This window comes from Zeus faber (assembly GCF_960531495.2).
Source record: "Zeus faber genome assembly, chromosome: 4".
Taxonomy (NCBI): Eukaryota; Metazoa; Chordata; class Actinopteri; order Zeiformes; family Zeidae; genus Zeus; species Zeus faber.
Window position 1 is genome coordinate 24,704,139 of NC_137191.1, and position 18,757 is coordinate 24,722,895.

Sequence of the window (18,757 nt, forward strand, 5' to 3'; positions counted from 1 at the left end):
CCTCTGTGTCATTGGCTGCTATGGGCATAAAAGGAGAGAAACTCATGGTGTGGCCCCCATCCTCCCCTGACCTTAATCCTATTGAGAACCTTTGGAGCATCCTCAAGCAAAAGCTCTATGAGGGTGGGAGGCAGTTTGCATCAAAACAGCAGCTCTGGGAGGCTGTTCTGACATCCTGCAAAGAAATTCAAGCAGAAACTCTCCAAAAACTCACAAATTCAATGGATGCAAGAATTGTGCAGGTGATATCAAAGAAGGGTCCTATGTTAACATGTAACTTGGCCTGTTGAGATGTTTTTGATTGAAATAGCTTTTGATTTCAGTAAATATGACCTCCTAATGCTGCAATTTCAACAAATGACCATTTTCAGTTCTTTACAACCTGTAAAATGTTTTGAAACTCTGTTGTGCATAATAATTTGGAACAGTGCATTTTGAGTTTATTTTTGAAAAAAATACAGTTATCATTGGGAGGTTTGTTCAATAACATTCAATTATACCCTAACGGCTGATGACAAGAAATTATGCTGACCGTCATTTGCATCGACTATTTAGGAAAATCAGAGAAAAAATAACATTTGTATAAGCATTTGGAACGCGGTGAAATTATGTTGTTGAAAAAACGATGACAAAACATGTTTGTCAACTATCAATTCATTACAATTACAATGAGGCCACAAATGAAATTCAAATCTGCTTCTGTTCGCAGAAAACTTTGACGAGAACTAAACTGATTTGTGTCAACGAATAAAAGAACCCAAACACTCCAAAAACGAAATGCTCAGGCTTGGTTGTGGAGAAATACCCCAAAACCTGCTGTTCATAAGTTGACGTCACCCCATCGGGATTGGGAATGCTAACATCTGGAAACCGTAGTCGCATTGCAATTTAAAACATAACGCAATGAACCATAATTGGACGATGGAACATGAACCCCCACAAACAGGAATAAGTGGGCAATGAAAATGAATGATCCGTGAACACCCGAGCACCCGAAATTCCCATGCGGTAAATGAGCTCAGGATGCAGAATGTTACAAGGTTAGGACTCGACTGTTTCTGTGCACGGGGGATCGTTACAGTGTTTGTTTGGACAGTCAACAGAGTATGTAACTTTAGCAACCAAGCAGCTAAAGCTTTTTTTACATCACCCTTCCCGAATTAAGGGACAAAGTGCTTTGCAATCACATAAAACCATCAAAAGCTAAAACCTCAGAAGATTTCAGTGTATTAATTGTACAAATGTAGTCTTAAGTCTATGAATGTTTCAACCGTAAGTCTCATACCCCTTTCTGTCTGCGCCAAAAACCTGGTAACACTCGCTAACATCCGGCATTTGTCATCGGTGGGAATGGAAAAACCCGGGTCTCAGTCCCAGGTCAAATGACCCGGCAATAGACACAGGTTTTTTATCGGCTCCACCTCCGATGAGCTCTGATGTAAACAGGACACCTGGGTTGACCCGCTAATTTTGGCCCCTTTACCTGCGAGATGCGGCGCGCATTGAAGTTCCGGACGTTTGTGCGTTAATAGAGAGGAATATCCATGTGTCATTCCATCATTTCATATCCCATTTAGAATCCAAAATGAAAATCCAAGTAATTGACTTTTTTCCCCCCGCATAGGGGACAATGAAATGTTTTGAGTGTGGGGACCGCTCCATGGGGAGCACAGTGGAGAACCCCCACGCTCTCCGCTGGGCTGCGATTCACTCCAGCATCACCCCATCAAAAATATTTAAATTATGTGATTCAAATTCATTTTTTTAATGCAATTATTCCTATTATTCTTATTCAAATATTAATTATTCAAATTCGGTTTCTTGTGACACATTCTGCCCATACATACAATATATTACATATACAGTATCTCGTAATATGGATGTGAATAAATTGACCGAAACCAAAAAACGAATAATAATAAAAGACTAAAAATGAGTGAAACACTAAAACCAAATCTCAATCAGCTGCTAAAGTTGTCATCCTTTCCTTTCGTAAACTTTTACCAAAAGTACAGGAAATGATGGCTCCAGAAAATATCAAAACCATTTTATTCAACAGAAATCACCATTTTCTACAAATAACCTTCACCCTTCTGCCACAGGAATTCCACCTTCAGGTTGACTGACTCCAGGCAGAAAGGCAGAATAAGCGCTCTTTGGATGATGTTGAATCGAAATGGGGACCTACCACCTGCAAAGTGGATGGGGATATTCCATATTCCTCCAAGCCTCTCCCCAGATGATAAATCTAATACGTATTTAATTATTCTCCAATGACGCCGTCGATCCCCTCACCGAGCTGGAAGAACGGTATGTCGGGATCCTCCACTTACCAGGACTTGGGTTCCCCAAAGTGCAGGTAGTTGATGCTGTAGAGGTCCATGTCCTCCGTGTGCCAGGAAAAGGAGGTCTTCCACATGCCGAAGTACAGGTAGGGCGTGTTGACGCCCTGGATGGACACTCCACAGTCCTCCTCGATCACATCCAGGATGGAGTTCAGGTGGCTAATGTTCCACTCCTCCACGTCCTGCGAGGAGCGATAGGGGACGCACATGTACTGTGTGTGACTTCGATGCTCTTAGCACAAAACAGAATTTACGTCCAATTCTAGTGATATATATCACTACTCCCCAAAAGCCCAATGTCTTCACAGGTAAAAGTAAACTTCCTAATTAGACAGATAGATATGTAGACAGGTAGGTAGGTAGGTAGATAGGTAGATAGATCTAAACAATAGGCAATAATAATAAAGTAATACAAATAAAAAATTCTAATGAGACCTCAACCATGTTTGCGTGTACTGCTGTTGTCCTGTTTCTGATACCTTTAGCCAGAGAGAGGGACAAAAAAAAAACCCAGCGGAAAAAGAACAGTATAATCATGAAAAGCACCTCATGGATGTAAATTTTTGTTTAAAGTGAAATAAGATGGAATATGAAAGGATCACCTTCATAGAAAAGAAACCCTGAAATGAGAACTCAATGTAAATATGTCCAGTTGGTATTGGGTTTTTAAGAATAGGAGCAGTTTTACGAGTACGACGACATGACCACAGCATCAGACCTGATACCAGATACTGGTTACCGGTACTGATGTCGGTGTCGGTGCATCCCAAAAACAAAACATTTAAATTAAAATACTTGATACCTCATCATATAGGCTCCCACTGACATCAGCTCCATAAATAGGCGAGACGAAGGTGAGGTTTTTCCAGTATTTCCTCTCGAGGTCTTCGTAGTTCAGGTAGCGAGGGGTGCAATACCTTGGGAAGTTCAAAGATTTGTCGTCACATTTCATTTCAGAGCCTGGAATCTCAACCTCTAAATGAAATCAACTCTTTCACAATTCAAACTATAAATGACTGACTGGTCGCTGTTGGCGAGTCTCCGGAACTCCTGCACGCTGAGAGGCTTCTTCTGGATGTTGTACTGGGTGAAGAGCCCCGACTGGCCGGCCACCATCTGCTGGATGGGAGCGTGGATCACCAGGTCGTCGATGTTGTCGTAGGTGCGACGTGGCTTCCAGCCCTTGGGAGGAATCACCTGGAATATACAGAAGGAAAAAAAATGATAAGAAGGGAAGGAGAAGATTGGGGGGGGGTGGGGTCAGTAGGCCCTGCAATCTGCCCACCCGATGTTAGTTTGATTCCTAATCTGCCCACCAGAGTTAATTTAAGTTTATTGTTTCCATATGTTTCCATGATGACTGGATTTCCCTGCCAAATTCTATTTTTCCCCCCGTAGGAAATCTCTGGGGCAATACTTTTGCAAAAAAAGTGGAATACATCCTAAACCATTTGCCAAAACCGTCTAAGTTAAAGTGCACTCGCCGGGATCAAGATGGTCGTTTTGATGTATTTTGCCCGTATGTGGCTTGAAAAACACTGCCAGGGACACTTAACAATCGAAAAAGAAAGCCATAAATTGACCTTTTTATGAGTCAACAGCGTGCTCTGTGTGACCCACATATGGTGCAAAGAGAGAGACAACGTGCCAATGTGTTACAATGACATTTAATGTTGTGGCTTAAAAGCTGGATCACTACTCACAAATACACTTATTTTTTCATCAAACACATAAAGTGATGGATCGATAAATAACTCATTTTATGCATTGGAAATCCTAACCCACGCACACGCACACACACACAGTCAGTCTTACCTTGGCCAGGCCGGCCCGGTGCGCGCCCTGAGACTCCATGTAGACCAGGTACTGGTTGAAGTCCCGGAAGTCATCCATGGTGGGCCTGAAGGTCATGATCTTGCAGGTGGGGTTGGCAGGGGCGTACGCCTCTGCTCCCGCCATCCTGCCGCCTCAGCAGATAAAGCTGGGGGAATATTTAGAAAAACAGTATGTATTAAAATCAGCCTTGTTTATTTAAAGTGGAAATCCACAAGATTGTCTGTGTCGGGTGTATGAGACGAAGAATTCAGTCCCAGAATTCCATTCCATTCCAAACAGCAACTTTTTTCTGAATATCCCATTTTACACTCGTCTACGTCACTTTGTTTCATCTCTGATTACATTATTTTCCTCTTGGTCATTTAAGGTTTTGGGGATATAATTTCTGTCATTCACGTCTTGCAGGTGCCCAATCAGTGGATTCTTTACCGGAAAGGTGGACCCTGACAGCAACGAGGGAAAAAGCATATAGAGGCGCACGTGCATGACGCAAACACGGGATAAATAGAAAATATGGGATTTCTTTAACAAAAAAATCTTATGGATGACCACTTTAATACATTTTCAGTAAATATATATATAATTCATGCTAAGAAATAATTATATTTAATAATAATTGTATAGAAAAGATGAACACAATTTATGATGGACATAAATAATATTTGGTATACAATATAACAAAAAATACAGTCGTATATACTACTAAATTTTTTATTATGATTAATGTCATCATTAACGGAGGCCTGAATATTTAATAGAAGTGGATAGATCAGATGAATTAGACAGCGTGTTGTTCGTGAATCCCACTAGAGGGCGGGAGAGTCCCTCTAAATATGCCCAAATAATCCGAAAGGTTGACGCTGAGGCACCAGCAGGTCGAGTCCCTGATCCCTCTCCCAACTCCAGATCCACTTTGTTTTGGGACAAAGGATCCCGACCCACTGACATTTAAACTGTGACTGTCACCAAGCTTCTTTAGCTTTAACTGGAAGGAAACACACATGCTCTAAGGCCGTGCGATCACGTTATATAACATAGCGTAACAACGATTTTATTAATATTATTATTATTTGTATTATTATCTGTATTATTATAATTATTTGTATTATTATAATTATCAATAATGATGTTATTATTAATTATTATTATCATGATGATGATAATAATCATGATAATAATAAATAACATGAATTGGCTCGTGTCGGAGGTCTTGTTATGGGTTCACGTTACTCTGAGACATAAACAATAAAAACAATCACGTGGAAATCACCCAGTGCGTGCAAGATAGGGCCTGCTATTGGTTTACGAGGATTAATTAAAAAAAATGAATATTCAAAACACCGCGTTTCCTAAATTGAGTCATACATTCGCGTTTGACACCGCAAAATAAACCCAGAAACACATTTCGCTTTGTTGATCTTTGTTGTGCGTCTGAGCAGCTAGCTAGCCTGTTAGCATGCTAGCCTGGGTTTAAATACCCCTTGCAAGGTGGCTACAGATGCTAGGCCCGCAGCTAGCTCTGTAGTTTGGGTTTCAACACCGGATAAACCCGACGTGTATACCGCATGTACAAATACCCTCCGCTTGTAAACGCGCCGAGCGGATATTTCAGTGTGGTGTCGACAGCTGAGCGACAGATGGACCGACGTTGGCGAAGCGTCCGAAGCCCCTAGTGCCAATTTAGTAGCCTACCCCGAGCTGCCTTTTAGCCGCGTCCCAGCGCGGCTAATTCAGCACCAGCGGCAGCAATGGAGTCGCGATTATGTTTACCCTCCTGTTTGGGTGACGGAGGAGCAGCGCCCGGCTAGGGCAGCGGGGTGTGGTGGCCTCGTACCTCGGTTTGAAGCACGGTGTCCTGTTGCTGTTGTTGCTCGTCCCTCCAGCTGTTTCACATGACAGCTACCGCCGCCGCCGCCGCCGCCGCCGCCGCCGCCGCTGCTGCTGCTGCTGCTACTGCTGCCTGAGCCCGAGTGGAGGCGTTCCAGTTCACCCGCACTACAGCCCGTGGACACAATTAAATCGTTATTATCATTATCTTAAATATGACTATAACGCGTGGACGTAAGTGATTAAATTCTATAAATGTGAATCACATCATATTACATTTTTTTTTTTTTTTGTGATGTAATATTGCGATATTTGATCATCACCGGTGTATCGGTCGGTTGAGCCGCTCCCGATCTGTGCAGCATGGGATGGGGTTGCGACGCGAGTGAAGGGAAGGCGCACAGGCCATCCCCTCACTGTGAGATCTGGTCACGGCGAACAGGACGATCCGCAACGCAGCCACGATTCTACTACGAAACCCGCACCTGAAATGAAATAAGAACAGACGAGACGAGACGAGACGAGTGTGAGGGGGAAAAAAATGCAGATGATCATTTCTTTGAATGACATCTCACATGTTTTAAATGGGACAATTGCCCTTTTGTATGTTACGTAGCTTTAAAAACCCATTGCCTTGGGGTTTTAATGAGCTCAAGTCAAGAGACTATTCTCTCGGATTATGCCACACTGTATTGTAAAGACCAGATCATATTCCATCTCCACTCCAGCTTGTGTGGAGATAAGGATAGCCTTAGGGGTCTTGGCAGACTATTGCGGTTTGTTTTATAGGACAGTAAGATTGTATCTGTGACCGGAGTTTGACTGTTGAATCATTGTACAGTGGTACCTCGACATACGACTGTAATTTGTTCTGTAAGAACGGTCGTATGTTAAAACAATCGTATGTCGAGGCAATTTTTCCCATATCAATTATGAAACTCATGAAGGGTGAAAATAAACAAAATACACAGCACAAACACAGTAATTATGAAAAAAATATTGATAAGCCACGAACTACGTGCACACACGATGTAGGTCGCCCGCTGACTGACTGCTGACTGGCCGCCGACGCACCAACTGCAAATTTCCACGGTCGTATCTTGGAGCAGTCGGTCGCAAGTCGATACAAAATTTCGCGACTATCGCTACTCGCATTTTGGAGTAGTCGTAAGTAGATGCAGTCGTAAGTTGAGGTACAACTGTACCAGAGAAACACCAGGTGAAATGATTGGGGGGCATAGTCTTGTAAATGACAAGCTGACCAATGGCACACAACCTCTCATCGGTATATAGGCCTCTTCAGCAGAAGCAGGGGCAGTTGATCAGATCACTGTTTCGAAGTACATCTGTATTTTTCTCTTTATTCTGCAGAATAAATATCTTTATATTTAGTTTTATCAATTAGTTTTATCAATTTAGCTTAACAAAAGCTTTTGTTAAGCTTCAAAATCTATAATCTAAAATACCCGGTGGGACTGCTGGAAAGGATACTGCAAGGCTTTAAATTAATTTAAAAAAAAGTATAGCAAGGCGAGAGAGAGCTGTAAAGTTAGTTGATGGACTGAAAGGATTATGGAACTTGATTTGTAAGACAATGAAATTGGAAAAGTAAGCACATGATGCATTTGGGAGTCTACGTTTAGGATGGAACTTGGAGCAAAGACAGTTGTAAATGTAATTTTAGTAAGATATTGGTTCAGCAGAGGAAGCTGCAGGACCGAGTGATTCAACTAATAGTCAAATGGTGCTCTGTGTGATTATGGTTAACTAGTGGTGTTAAGCAGACTTAATGAAAATCGAATTTAATTTAAGTATCAGTTAACAACAGTAGTCTATGCTAAGGTAGTATGAAAAGATAGTGAACAGTTTGAACTGTTGGATTGTGTTCAGAGAGATGATTGTGATAGTGATCATAGTGGTGTGGTGAGTTGAAGCAGATATCAAGTTGCTGGAAAAAGTGTCTGTTGGTTTATTAATGCTACTTTGGTAAAGATGAGGAGTATGATGAGTCTTTGTTTTCAGAACTGTAGTTTGTGCTTTGTTAATAGCTTTTATCGCAAAGCGTTTTTTAGTTTTTTTTATAGCATTCCAAATTGATAAAACTAAATTGATCAATATAAATTGGGAAGAAAATGCTTCCAAAATATATTTTTGTGACATCACAGAGAGCAGATATGATGCATAATAGCAGCAGAAATGCATTTGTTTTTGGTTTATAAAGTTTGAGTTATTTATTTTCTCTTTTTGAGTTCTTTGTTTTGTGTTCTTGTGTCAAAGTGATCTGCTGGTTGAGATAAGATAATCCTTTTTACCATCCCACTGTGGGGTAGTTTGCAGTGTTACAGCAGCAACAGGATGGCACAATAGCATGAAGCAAAGTATTAGTAAGCAAAGCATTAGTAAATTGATTATTCTAAATTCAAGGATATGATAAATAAGTAAACAGTATAGATTAGACAGTATACATTAAATAGTTATATTGCATGAGTAAAATGTTAGTTATGGTGTGATATACAGTAGTGTTTGTGTGTTCAAATCCTTACCGGTTACTTTTTTCAGTAAGGCTGGTAATTGTTTAAGTATAATCAAACAACATTACTTTTTTATTTCTTTTTTTTACTCTAGAAGTGATCTCGACTTGACATTGAATAAGGTACCCGTTGATATACAGTATAAAACTTAGCAAGTAGGTTAACAGAGACGGATAATTGTTTTGTTTTGTGCACTAGAGATGTAATGGAATGTGTACATTCGCTAAGTAAAATTTGAAGCACTAAAATAAATATGAAATACGTTGGCCGTTTCAATGGCTTTCAATTTGGGCATTCCAAATTGAAAGTTCTAATTTGGAAATATCTTGTGAATCGATTAATGTTGTAATTGTGTATTGATGGATATTAACCAACCCGTCTATTCAGTGTTTTATTTCCGCAGCTTTTAAGGATTTGAATAGGAATCCACTGGGCTGCAGTTTGACTTTTGGCCAGTGTAGATGTAACTGCGTCTGATTGGGAAGACCTGAAGGATTGACAACAGAATTGATCAAAGAGAATGGCTCTGCAATTGAGTAAGGCCATAACGTGTCCAGCATTCAAAGGTCCTTGTAAATTATTGACATTATTGCTATTTGTATTTAACAAATTTACAAATATGATTATTTAATCGGCTCAATTTGAATTGTTGGATTAAATACATGCAAGCATATAAATGGAAAGACCTTGATTTAATTTAGCTCTATACCTCGTATTGAGCTCCATCGTGAAATTATTGTCAGATATTATACAGTGCCCTATATAACCATAATCATTTTGATTAGTTCTCATTAAATTGTGACTAAATTGTGATTAAATTCTCCTAAATTTACATAGTTATTATTATTGATTAATGATTACTGTGTTATCACTTAGAGACATTACTGTCAGAGAACCCTGGAGTGTTTATCTTTATGACACTGCCTGTTACTGTGGTAGACCTCTTCTTTCATCTTTTGACAATGTCTGCAACAAACACATTAAACTCCCCAGGGCTTCACCGAGGCCGGAAGGACATTTCTATTTGTCTGATATTTTGCTGGGGGACACTCTACTCCTGGGGAGTAGAGTGCCTACTCTACTCCTCTACTCCTACTCCTACTCTACAACTACTCCTAGGGCTGAGAAGGTCTGTGAAGACCTTGTGTACAGAGATCCAGTTTGGTCAACATCAGGCTGAATAACTTGGGACATTTTTTGAACAACGAACAAAGGTCTGTCAAATGAAATGAAATGCAAGTGTTGACAACTGCTGCTCCTCCTCTCCACCAACAAACATGAAGTGTTTTGTCCTCCAAGTACTGCAAACACACAATTGGAAAAAGGTGTTGTGCGCAATTGAGGACCCTAACCAACTATTCTCCTCTGGACCCTCATACGGAGATGTCACTGCATCAGACAAAACATTGAACTGAATGAATGCAATCTGAATGTTTTTTTTCTTCTCCAACTGGGAGTTGGGGGATGATTGATCGCCTTAAGTCCTGCTGGAAATGACATCTGTGTGCTCCCTGGGGGGCTATTTTTGTGTGTTTGCAGCTCTTGTTTTATCAATCTGTCTATCCTGATAGTACACAGATTATTAAATGTTCTCTGAGAAAAACTATATTGTAGTGCATTGCACTGCTGCCTCACAGCAAGAAGGTCCTGGGTTCAATTCCCCCCCACCAAGAACATGCAGAACATCATCATCTGACCAGCAATGGACACTTGTAGATTGTACCCAGGCACATCGCTGTCTGCTGCTCACTGGCCCTGGCTTCCCCCCAGAGGTAAGACAAGCCAAGATGGGTCAAAATCAGAGAACAAGTTGACCATTGAAGCGTCTGTGTTGGTCACCGTCACCGCATGTCTTGTGTTGTGTTGTGGTGTGTGATGAATAAAGAATCTTGATCATCTTCGCACAGTGAGAATAGATAAGACAAACAGGACAGCTCAGTGGAGAACACAAAGTGTTTCAGAGTAAGAGAATAAACACTAATAATAAAGTATCTAATAAAGCATCAAACAGCTGAATAAATATACAATGTAGTTATTTACTATGAAAAATAGAATAGAAATAATGTTATAAAACAAATTTTCAATTAAAAATAAAATTAATAAACACCGGCACAAAATAACATGATCTCTGAATGCATTTCCTTCGTTAAATATCGCCGCGCTGTCCGTCACCTTGGCAACGCATTATTTGGGGATTTGCATATTGATGTTCCGCGGCTCGGTGGGAGGCGGCTCCAGCGGCTCCAACTGGGAGGGTCGCACGGGACTTTCTGCAAACATGGCTGCACAGGATGAGCTCAGTAAGTTTCCTTATCGCCTTGTTGAAATGTCTATGCTGATCAGCCATGATCGCCGCGGGTACGACTCTCATCTCTGTGTTTTACTCAGCTGTCCTGGCGCCAGCTACGTGCTCAAACGGTTCTTAAACAACGAGATCCATAGATTTGCAGGCTGCCGCAGAGCCGCTAGCATGGAGAGCAAGCGGCGTTTCGCTAGTTAGCACGCTAACAGCGAAGCTGCTAGCAGCGGAAGGCCGTTTGCCATGCAGTTAATGGCCCTTCGCTGTTAGCATGCTAACAGCTAACACGCTAACAGCGGAAGGCCGTCTGCCCAGTCATGGTCAAAGTGAAAGTACCGCTATGGAGTGAATTGTCACTGGCCCCCAGTCGGCTCTGTGAGACCGGAGGGTTATTTATCACACAGGGTTCATTTCAAAGCGTGTCATGTGTGGTCGAAGGGGAATGAATGAACAGCAAGCTGTAGCCAGCACATGTCCCTAAATAGTGTCAGTTATCTGCCCCGTTCGGGAGACGAAGCCCCGTGTCTGTGGCGTGATGGGGAAACAACCTGTCCCGGAAAGATCCGCACTGTGGCACAATTATTCACTCTCTGTATTTATATGCATGTAATGGAGAAAAATGACACTGGAACAAATGTTCTGTTTGTAAGTTTGCGTTATATTTTCATTCGCGATATGAACCGATGTTGCCTGTGTTCATAACGCGAATTGAATTGAATTGAATTGAATGACTAGAGCGACCTGCAGGGTCATTTTCCGTTTTGTTTTTCATTTATCGGCATACAGCTTTTTCCGTTGATGAAATATTGTTAAACAGTGGACTATTACGATCATTATTATTATTATGAATATGCTTATTATTTTTGCACCATCTGCGTGGAGTGGAAATGGTTCTTTCCAATGGGGCTCAGACGCTTGAATAGCAGGGGAGGGGGGAAAAGTCAGACTCCACTCCGGGATTTGAAGTCAACCATCCGGATTTCTCCTTGAACTGCATTCCACTGAAGTCCGAACTCTGTCAAATCCGAGCTCCTACTGGAGAGGAAAGTGCAAAAGGATTGGCCATTTATGACAAGATAACACTTCAAATTCAGGCGTGGAAGAGCACTATGCTAATTAGTTTCACACGCCGAACCAAACACATTTACAATAGGTGTCCGTTTTTTCCCGAACAGAGGCAATATAACACATTTGACCTGAAAGTGTAGACTGATGCCGACTTTCCAGTTTTACTGGAACGCAGCATCATCCTTTAGGTCGAAGCTATTGCTGAAACCCGGAAATCACGCAATTTCTGATGCCATTTTATACCACAAAAAAAAATACCACTTGGCCTCAGACCACGGAAGAGAGCGACAGAGAAACGACTGAAGCGGCCAGGATGACATTTTTTCTTGAATTAAATGTTTGTGTTGGACAGACCAACTGGAACGCGTGTTCCTACGCCTGGGCCATGCGGAAACAGACGAGCAGCTGCAGGACATCATCTCAAAGTTCCTGCCGCCCGTGCTCCTCAAACTGTCCAGCGTCCAGGAGGGCGTCCGGAAGAAAGTGAGAGGCGCACAAAGAATATGGAGGGGGGGAAAAAACCTCCCGATTTTGAGTAATTTTGTTCCGATCTCATTGACGTCACCGACTTCTCCGCCAGGTGATGGAGCTGCTGGTCCACCTCAACAAGAGGATCAAGAGCAGACCCAAAATCCAACTCCCGGTCGAAACTCTCCTGGTGCAGTATCAGGACCCAGCAGCCGCCTCCTTCGTGACGGTATCGAATCTACTTTATTTTCTTCCAGATATGAAAACATGTACTTGGTATCCTAAATGTATAATCATTTAACTCCACTCTTAATACTGGGTGTAATTTGGTTGGTGCACATTGGCAAAACTAAAGCTTAATTTAACTTAAAATTTTGTTAAACTGCCCTTAAATGTGTTGTTACGCTATTAGTTTTGTATATTATAAATTAACCCTCTGGTTATGACTCCTGTGTCTCCGATCTTAAAATAGGAGATGTAATCTGAGATAATGTGGCTCTTATTTTTAATAATGGCATTCATACGGTCCTATATGTGTCCTGCCTTAATGACCTGGGATCAGTTTTTGCTGTTTATAGAAACTGCGAGTGGAACTGGAGCCCCGGGAGGAGGTGAAGATTGGGCTGTGGTCACTTTGTTTGCTGTTTTGTGCTCGTAGAACTTCACCATCATCTACATCAAGATGGGATACCCTCGTCTGGAGGTGGACAAGCAGTGCGAGCTGGCCCCCACGCTGCTCACCGCCATGGAGGGCAAGCCTCAGCCCCAGCAGGACAGGTGAACACACACACACACCTCAACCAGAAAATTCACCTTTTGTCTTAATGTAACTGAAAATATCAGATTTAAAGGTGCGGTGTGTAGAATTTAGTGGCATCTAGCGGAAAAGAGTTGGAACAAATGGAATATAATATTCATAAGTATGTTTTAACTAGTGTATAATCCCTTGAAAATAAGAATACAAGTACTCCTCACTTAACAACCTACCTGTTTAACGACCGTTCACATTAAGGACCAGCTCTCTGACCAGTCTGTATTGTACACTATGTACCTGTGCACCTATTTCTACAGTAGCCCAGAATGGACTAACCAAACACTGGCTCTAGAGAGGGCCTTTCGCAGTTTTCGCAGCCACCGTAGGCTCTCCTAGATGCTCGGAAGGGGGGTCGGGGGGTATTCAGTTGGTTGCAATTTGCAACCCCACCGCAAGATGCCACTAGATTGTATACACTGAACCTTGAAGATGTTGAGTCAATTCATTTACATCAAGATAAAATTCACGATTTCTGATTTACCTTTTATGTAAAATCCTTTTCTTTCCCACTTTTTCATGTGGGTGATCACGGTGCTTGATAACTTTTGTTTTCATTAAATAAATTTGATAATTTAAAAAAGGTTAAGGTGTGATTTGTCCGATAAAATGAGCTGAAACCATTCAGCATGACAAATATGCAATAATAGCGGTGACCAGAAAGGGGGCAAATACTTTTTCACAGCACTGTATATTAATTATTAACACTGTATATGAATTGTGCTTTCTGTTTCAGTTTGATGCACCTGCTGATCCCCACTCTCTACCACATGAAGTATCCCGCGGACACTTCCAAGAACGCCTCCCCCTTCATCCTGATCGAGAGACCAAAGACCGCACAGCTGCTGCTGGAGTTCATGTTGGACGTCCTGCTGATGCCCTACGGGTGAGTCCTAGAACCATGGTTTGGTTACCGTCGGATCAGGAAGTGGGGTCCGAACGCTCCACTTTAACCTAGGTCAGCGATGCCCTGTCGTAGTTTACCCTCCGACCGCTCTTCCCCCATCCAGGTTTGTCTTGAACGAATCTCCCACTCGCCCCAGTCCCTCCTCCTCCCAGGGTGGCTCCGGGGCCGGGGCCACCCCTGGTCAGGGTCTCCCACAGCCTCCTCCTGGGATGAGCGTCTACGCTGCCAAGAGGGTGATCGGGGAGACCCAGTGGAGCGCCGAGCAGCTAGAACAGGTACATGTCCACTCGGTTATTTTCATAAATGAATTACTCTTCTCTAAAATGTTTGTGTAATATGATAATTGTAATGGAATGAATCGCCTCTTTCTGAAAATAATAACTTAGCCCAGGTGGCATCGACCATCCACCATATGGGTTCCTGCCTATGACAAAAAATATTTATATAATAATAATTGTATTATCATTAGTTTTTTATCCTTTTCCATTCTTCAATTGTATCTATAAATTTAAAAAAATATATATATTTAATTAACAATTACTTAAGCTCTTTTGCTTAGACACTACACATTCTGCTTTTGGAAACTTTTACTAAAAGTAGAATTTGTCTTATCTTTTCATAAATAAAACGGTAGCCAAGCCCAGACCGAACCCACCACAATTTCACAACTGCCGATCCTTAGAACCACATTATGAGAAGCGTTAACTTGTCAGGCGTGTTTTTGAGCCCCGTGTCTTACGGGATTGTCAAGTCCTCACACTCTCTGCGTATCCTCGGCAGTGTAAACTGGGCATCGTGAAGTTCATTGAGGCGGAGCAGGTCCCAGAGGTGGAGACGGTGGTGCATCTGGTGGTGGCGTCCAGCGACACCCGGCACAGCGTGGCGACCGCGGCAGACCTGGAGCTGAAGAGCAAGCAGAGGTAGGAGCGCTGTGGGAGATGTGGATGAGTACATCATTAATGGCATCATGATTTACATTGGGCGGTCCTGATTCAGTCTTTCCATCCCTTACACATTACAGTGTACGAAGGCTGTACATATACAGGAGAACATGATTTGGTGGGGGGGGGAATATATATATATATATATGTATATATACACACACACATTTTTTTTATTTTGTTTGGTGGATGACATTTTTTAAATTTCTAGTCGTCATTAATGAAATAAAGTGCTAATTCTGTAAATTCAATAGCTTCATCATACCTCATAACATAGAAAAAAAAAGGTTCTCTAATTGAGTCTACTTGGCAACTCTTGGCACAGTTCAAGAATACTGACTAAATGGATAAACCATACGTCATTACATGTATTATAGTGTCCAAAACTACCATAACTTTTTGCAGCAATATTGGATTCATTTTTTTATTGTGAGGGGGGAAAAAAAAACCAAATGGCACTTGAATAAAAAGTTCAACTTTTCAGTCTTCAGCTTTGTGTGCGAGGGGGAGGGAGGGACAGTCCATTAAACATTCCGGGGATTTATTTTGTGTCTCAGATTACTATTCATTATTTCTCGGGCTGTACCCGACTCAGAATTTTGTCAGTCGAGTCGGATTCGGCTATTCAATGCGAACGAAGGCACGGATGGTTTAATTACGAACGGAGGGGACTGGATGGCCAGTCTGCCTTACCCCAAATATTTCGAGGAAAGGGGCACAGCTCGGGGTGCACGGAGAGCCATGTTTGTGTATAAAAAAATATATTTTACAATGCGGGCACACAGAGGAATGGGGCACGGGTTCCTCCATGCCTGTCCCGGTTCCTCCAAATAAAACAACTATAAACCACACTGTTTTTAGTTGATTTATTTGGAGGAACGGGACACAGCTCTGTGCGATCGGGGCTCACGGAGAGCTTTGTTTGCGTATAAAATGTATTATGATTCCCCTTATTTATAATTATAATTTGTAAAGTCCAAAAAAAAAAGGCCTTAATTACTAGTTTTTTCGGGTGACAGTGCCTTAATAATTTCATCTGATAACGGTTAATGATCGGTTAACCAGGGTCAGCTATCAGTCAGAAAAAAAATTCTAAATTAGCATCCCAAAGCATAATATAATATAGCAAGATCAAAAATATATAGCTGTTTGAATGCATGAACTTCTACTTCTGCTATCATCTTTTCTTCTTTTTTTTCTCCGCATATCCAGCATTATTGATTGGAATAATCCCCTCATCATCAACAAGATGTACAAGGTCTACCTTGGTGACATTCCTCTGAAAACAAAGGTTTGGTTACTTTTCCAATTTGTTCAAAATCGGCTTTTGCTTGAACTTGTGCGATCGGGTAATTCACATGTCACTCACGCAGGGAGCCGGCTTGAAGCAGGAGCTGAAGCATGAGCCGGTGAGCACCAGAGTCAAACTGAAAATCCTGCCTCACCTGCTGCGCTCGCGCCTCGCCGCAGAGTGCTTCCCCGCCAACATCCAGGTAGAGCTGTGAGATCGGTCCCACGCGGGATTTCCTTCCGGCGAGAAAGTCACCCACCGGCACGCTCTCAAACCACTCTCCTGGACTTTCTTTTCCTCCTCAGGTTGTGTACGACGGCCTCTTTGGAGCCCACACCAACAACAAGCTGCTGTCTCTCACTTTGCAGTTTGTCCATCACATCTGCATGGTGTAAGCACATCTCGCCTTGTTTATTGTATTGAAGGGTGTTTTTGTATTTTCTCTTTTGCTTATTTTTCCAACAAATATTTCATTTTGTTTGTTTTCTAGATGTCCAGACAGCAACAAACCTCTGGGGCTGATGCTCCTGAACGGCCTCACAAAGCTCATCAACGAATACAAGGAGGTGAATAATACAAACTCCGTCAAATAAGATTACACATACACTTTCATAGTTTAAATGGTAACTTTTGTCTCTTTGCAGGATCCCAAGTTGCTTTGCCTTGCGTACTCTGCTGTTGGAAAGCTAGCCAGGTATTATTATTGAAAAACCTTAATCCTTTTGGAAGTCTAATTCGAAAGCTGCTGGTTGAGTCTTTAAATAAAATGTCTTGCATTATTATTATTTTTACTTTTACGTTGTTTTTACCTCTCTCCTAGCCGCATGCCCCAACTCTTCACCAAGGACATAGCGCTGGTACAACAGTTCTTTGAGTCTATGTGCAAGGTGCGTTGAACAGGGTTCTTACCAGGTCGTTGCGGTGCTTGAATTTGGTCCTGTGAAATTTTAAATAATAGAATACCTGAAAATAGCTCATTTTGTGCTGAAGTCCTCGGAAAAAAACGCAATCAAATCAAAATCGCTTTTAGGACATAGATTGTGCCAGGGAAATGTACTATTAATCCAGCCTGGTTGGAAATAGACAAAAATGTGTGTGTGTGTGTGTGTGTGTGTGTGTGTGTGTGTGTGTGTGTGTGTGTGTGTGTGTGTGTGTGTGTGTGTGTGTGTGTGTGTGTGTGTGTGTGTGTGTGTGTGTGTGTGTGTGTGTGTGTGTGTCACTAATAAAAATAATAGACGAGACTACGATTATATTTTAATGGATAAAGTACTTATGTCCTTTCATTTGTTTTTGTAATGCCAGAACCCTAGTTGAAGATATCTATCTATGCTCTGTATTTCTCAGTTCTTTGATATAAGAATGGTTCTTGAAGAACGAACAAGGCTCATAAAGTTATCCCTCAAATAATTTTGTTGTGACTCATGTTTTCCAGGAGGAGTCCGACGTTCGTCTGGCCATCCAGGAGGCTCTGTCCATGATGGTGGGCGCCTACGCCAACCTGCAGGGGGCGCTGCTCAACCTCATGGAGGCCCTAGTAGCCGCGTACATGGGGAAGGTAGGCTCTCTGCTGAAATGACTTCGGAGCAACCTGAAGTGAATTGCCGTCATGGTCGGAAGGGTTATTCTACGCCGGAAGGCAATTAAGAGCGAACTAACATTTAACCTTTCTTCTCATTTGAACCCATTCCTCTTCTTTTCCAGCCCGAGGTGCAGGTACGACAGGTGGCCATGAAGTTTGCCAGCACCGTGTTCGCTGCAGACCACGTGCCGTCCAGATACCTGCTGCTGTTGGCCGCTGGAGATCCGTAAATGCCAATACTAAATACTATGCTAAATTAGATTGTTTACGACTTCAATGATTAAAGGTTTTTTTCCCCCAAATTATTATAACATGAGTTAGTCTGGGGCTGGGCAATATATTGATATACTATAGATATTGTAGGATTTTGGTTATTGTAATATTTTGATTGTTAAACGTTGTCTTTTCCTAGTGCAATGAAATGTTTACATCAGCGCCTCTACCTGCTTAGTTGTAATATCCACATTAATACTGTAAGGATCATCCCCAAAATGTCCTTATGGATCTATTGGTCAGAAAATATTGTCACTTTTGATTCGAGGGGGAAGCGTGCATGCTCTTCTGTTTTTGGCTCCCAGGAGAGAAGAGGTGAGCGGGGAGGCCCAGAGAGTGCTGAGGGCTTTCCCCACCAAGAGCTCCGAGAAAGAGGGGTCCAAGCCGATCCCTTCTTTCCCTGACATGGTGGCCTACGTCCAGGAGAAGGTGAGGAACGGGCCATACTGTCCATATCGCCTTATCTGCTGACCTGTCAGTTCATGCAGAACATTCATTCATGGTACAATAAGGTGGGGGGAAAAAATAGCATCTTCCAGCATATTGGCTGCTTGCCGAGGTGTGATCAGGAAAATGGCCTC

At 42.1% G+C, this 18,757-nt stretch overlaps 2 protein-coding genes across 6 annotated transcripts in view; one reads left to right on the forward strand and one right to left on the reverse strand.

Annotated features, from left to right (window-relative positions):
• Positions 1-6,084, reverse strand: part of kdm4c (lysine (K)-specific demethylase 4C) — a 38,366-nt gene extending 32,282 nt beyond the window's left edge. For all 5 annotated transcript variants that reach the window (XM_079999844.1, XM_079999843.1, XM_079999845.1 and 2 more), the window contains exons 1-5: positions 6,016-6,084; positions 4,161-4,326; positions 3,367-3,542; positions 3,148-3,262; positions 2,334-2,527 (exon numbers count right to left, since the gene is read on the reverse strand). In XM_079999844.1, the coding sequence (XP_079855970.1) occupies positions 2,334-2,527; positions 3,148-3,262; positions 3,367-3,542; positions 4,161-4,304 (629 nt within the window). In that variant the 5' untranslated portion in view covers positions 4,305-4,326; positions 6,016-6,084. The remainder of the gene's footprint in view (positions 1-2,333; positions 2,528-3,147; positions 3,263-3,366; positions 3,543-4,160; positions 4,327-6,015) is intronic.
• A 4,722-nt stretch (positions 6,085-10,806) lies between these two features.
• The window catches only part of ecpas (Ecm29 proteasome adaptor and scaffold), a 29,867-nt gene continuing 21,916 nt past the window's right edge, over positions 10,807-18,757 (forward strand). The window contains exons 1-16 of the mRNA XM_079998715.1: positions 10,807-10,839; positions 12,259-12,389; positions 12,487-12,603; positions 13,033-13,151; positions 13,922-14,071; positions 14,196-14,367; positions 14,873-15,012; positions 16,246-16,324; positions 16,407-16,526; positions 16,630-16,715; positions 16,815-16,890; positions 16,969-17,018; positions 17,145-17,211; positions 17,757-17,879; positions 18,026-18,129; positions 18,482-18,605. Of these exons, the coding sequence (XP_079854841.1) occupies positions 10,818-10,839; positions 12,259-12,389; positions 12,487-12,603; positions 13,033-13,151; positions 13,922-14,071; positions 14,196-14,367; positions 14,873-15,012; positions 16,246-16,324; positions 16,407-16,526; positions 16,630-16,715; positions 16,815-16,890; positions 16,969-17,018; positions 17,145-17,211; positions 17,757-17,879; positions 18,026-18,129; positions 18,482-18,605 (1,680 nt within the window). The 5' untranslated portion in view covers positions 10,807-10,817. The remainder of the gene's footprint in view (positions 10,840-12,258; positions 12,390-12,486; positions 12,604-13,032; positions 13,152-13,921; positions 14,072-14,195; positions 14,368-14,872; positions 15,013-16,245; positions 16,325-16,406; positions 16,527-16,629; positions 16,716-16,814; positions 16,891-16,968; positions 17,019-17,144; positions 17,212-17,756; positions 17,880-18,025; positions 18,130-18,481; positions 18,606-18,757) is intronic.